The sequence below is a fragment of the Penaeus japonicus genome, unplaced genomic scaffold, assembly GCF_977035675.1.
Source record: "Penaeus japonicus unplaced genomic scaffold, GWHDUDI00000001_assembly GWHDUDI00000005, whole genome shotgun sequence".
Taxonomy (NCBI): domain Eukaryota; kingdom Metazoa; phylum Arthropoda; class Malacostraca; order Decapoda; family Penaeidae; genus Penaeus; species Penaeus japonicus.
Window position 1 is genome coordinate 27,119,275 of NW_028234407.1, and position 2,500 is coordinate 27,121,774.

At 41.5% G+C, this 2,500-nt stretch overlaps 1 protein-coding gene across 1 annotated transcript in view; it reads right to left on the bottom strand.

Moving 5' to 3' along the window:
- The window catches only part of LOC122245546 (uncharacterized), a 20,032-nt gene that overhangs the window by 4,916 nt on the left and 12,616 nt on the right, over positions 1 to 2,500 (bottom strand). Inside the window, exon 2 of the mRNA XM_086537220.1 lies at positions 1 to 280. This exon is cut by the window's left edge and continues 94 nt beyond it. Coding sequence (XP_086393346.1) covers positions 1 to 280 — 280 coding nt within the window. The remainder of the gene's footprint in view (positions 281 to 2,500) is intronic.

The window sequence follows — 2,500 nt, forward strand, 5'->3', positions numbered from 1 at the left end:
GGTTGCTGCACCTGCTGGAACTGGTTCTGCTGGGGTGCCTGCTGCCCGGGAAAACAACTTTGATGCTGCTGGGGGAAAACCTGCTGCTGGGAGAAAACTTGATGCTGCTGGGGGTACTGTTGCTGCGACTGCGACTGGTGTTGCACTTGTTGCCTCTCGTCATGGCGCAGGAGCTGGCGGTGGTACCATTGCATGAGGCTTTGGTGGATGTTCTGCGACAGGCGGTGCAGGTCCCTCGGGCGCGAGGGGGCGTGGCCGTTCTGCTCCGTGTGGGGAGGCTCTGGGAAGGAGATTGCAATGAAGGGGTGATTAGGAGTTGAAGGGAATGCAAGATATACAGTGCAACGGTAACATCGGTGACGCAAACTTCTATTTCGAGAACAACAATGATAACTAACAATGATAACAATGTCAGTAATACTAAAACAAAAATAACTATCAACGACAACAATAATAACAAAGATAATAACAGCTACTATTACTACTACAGCAATAGTAGTAGCAGTAGTAGCAGGCGGCCTAGTAATAATGCAAACAAGAAAAACAACGGCAAAATGGATATAAACAAAAAACACTATAAATATAATAATGATAATGATGATGATATTATCAATAATGATCATAATACCAACAGTAGTATCAATAACAATGCAGTTACTGACGCTGATGATACGAGAGAAAAAAAAAAAAAAAAAAAAAAAAAAAAAAAAAAAAAAAAAAAAAATATATATATATATATATATATATATATATATATAGAGAGAGAGAGAGAGAGAGAGAGAGAGAGAGAGAGAGAGAAAAGTAAAAAATAAAACCCCTCAAGATCCACCCTATTTTCTCCTCCTATTACACAATGCTAAGGAGATACGACCATCGGGTTTAGCAACATTCCATGAGGATGTCGAAAGCCCATGAATTCATTGCGTGCATTTGAAATCAGGAAAGGTTTTGTCTAGACGCTTGTGTTGATGTCCACTGCAAACAGCATCAATCATCGGCTCGGAATTTGCAATAATCCATGTTGCAAACGGGTGGAGTTGGATGTTATTCATCCCATGATATTAATGTCCTTCGTATTGATATTGGGATTAGGATGTGTGTGTTAAATTAAGTTTGGAGGATTGTGGTTGGTGTGGTGGTAGTTGGTTAGTTGGGTGGTTGATTGGTGGTAAGCGGTGATTGGTGGTGGTGGTGGTTAGCAGTGGTAGGTAGTGGTGGTTAGCGGTAGTTGGAGGTGGTGGTTAGCAGTGGTAGGTAGTGGTGGTTAGCGGTAGTTGGACGTGTGGTTAGCAGTGGTAGGTAGTGGTGGTGGTTAGCAGTGGTAGGTAGTGGTGGTGGTTAGCAGTGGTAGGTAGTGGTGGTGGTTAGCGGTGGTAGGTAGTGGTGGTGGTTAGCGGTGGTTGATGGTGGTGGTTAGCAGTGGTGAAGACAGAAAATGAGACGGAGAGGGTGAAATAGGAAGAAAATGAGATGTAGGAGGGGGAGAAATAGGAAAAAATGAGACGGAGGAGGGGGTGAAATAGGAAAAATTGAGACGGAGGAGGGGGTGAAATAGGAAAAAAATTAGATGGAGGAGGGGGTGAAATAGGAAGAAAATGAGATGTAGGAGGGGGAGAAATAGGAAAAAAGGAGACGGAGGAGGGGGTGAAATAGGAAGAAAATTAGATGGAGGAGGGGGTGAAATAGGAAGAAAATGAGATGAAGGAGGGGGTGAAATAGGAAGAAAATGAGATGGAGGAGGGGGTGATATAGGAAGAAAATGAGATGGAGGAAGGGGTGAAATAGGAAAAAAATGAGACGGAGGAGGGGGTGAAATAGGAAGAAAATGAGACGGAGGAGGGGGTGAAATAGGAAGAAAATGAGACGGAGGAGGGGGTGAAATAGGAAGAAAATGAGACGGAGGAGGGGGTGAAATAGGAAGAAAATGAGACGGAGGAGGGGGTGAAATAGGAAGAAGAAAATGAGACGGAGGAGGGGGTGAAATAGGAGGAAGAAAATGAGACGGAGGAGGGGGTGAAATAGGAAGAAGAAAAGGAGAAGGCGGAGGGGGTGAAATAGGAAGAAAAGGAGAAGGTGGAGGTGGATGAAAAAGAGAAGGAAAAAATATACACCTTAGTGTACTGTTTCAAATGCGTATGTATGATATGATAACATATTTCACAAAAAAAAAAAAATAATAATAATAATAATAAATAAATAATGGTAAAATAATAATGATAAAAATATCAAAAACAAAATCATGATAATCTCAGTGTCCATTACTGACAATCTTAAAGTACATTTTTTGTTTATCTTTTCCTCAGAGAAAAAACGTGAAAAAGGTGAAACAGAGAGAGAGAGAGAGAAAATTCCAATGACACATGGTAATATCCACCATAAAAAGTGTATTAATTAATAGCTTTACTTTTACTCACTGCCCTTCGAGTGTCAATGTCAAGCGCCCAGCCTTGTTTGTATTATAATAGGTATCTACTTCGGTTCCTATTTATGTTGCTTTTTA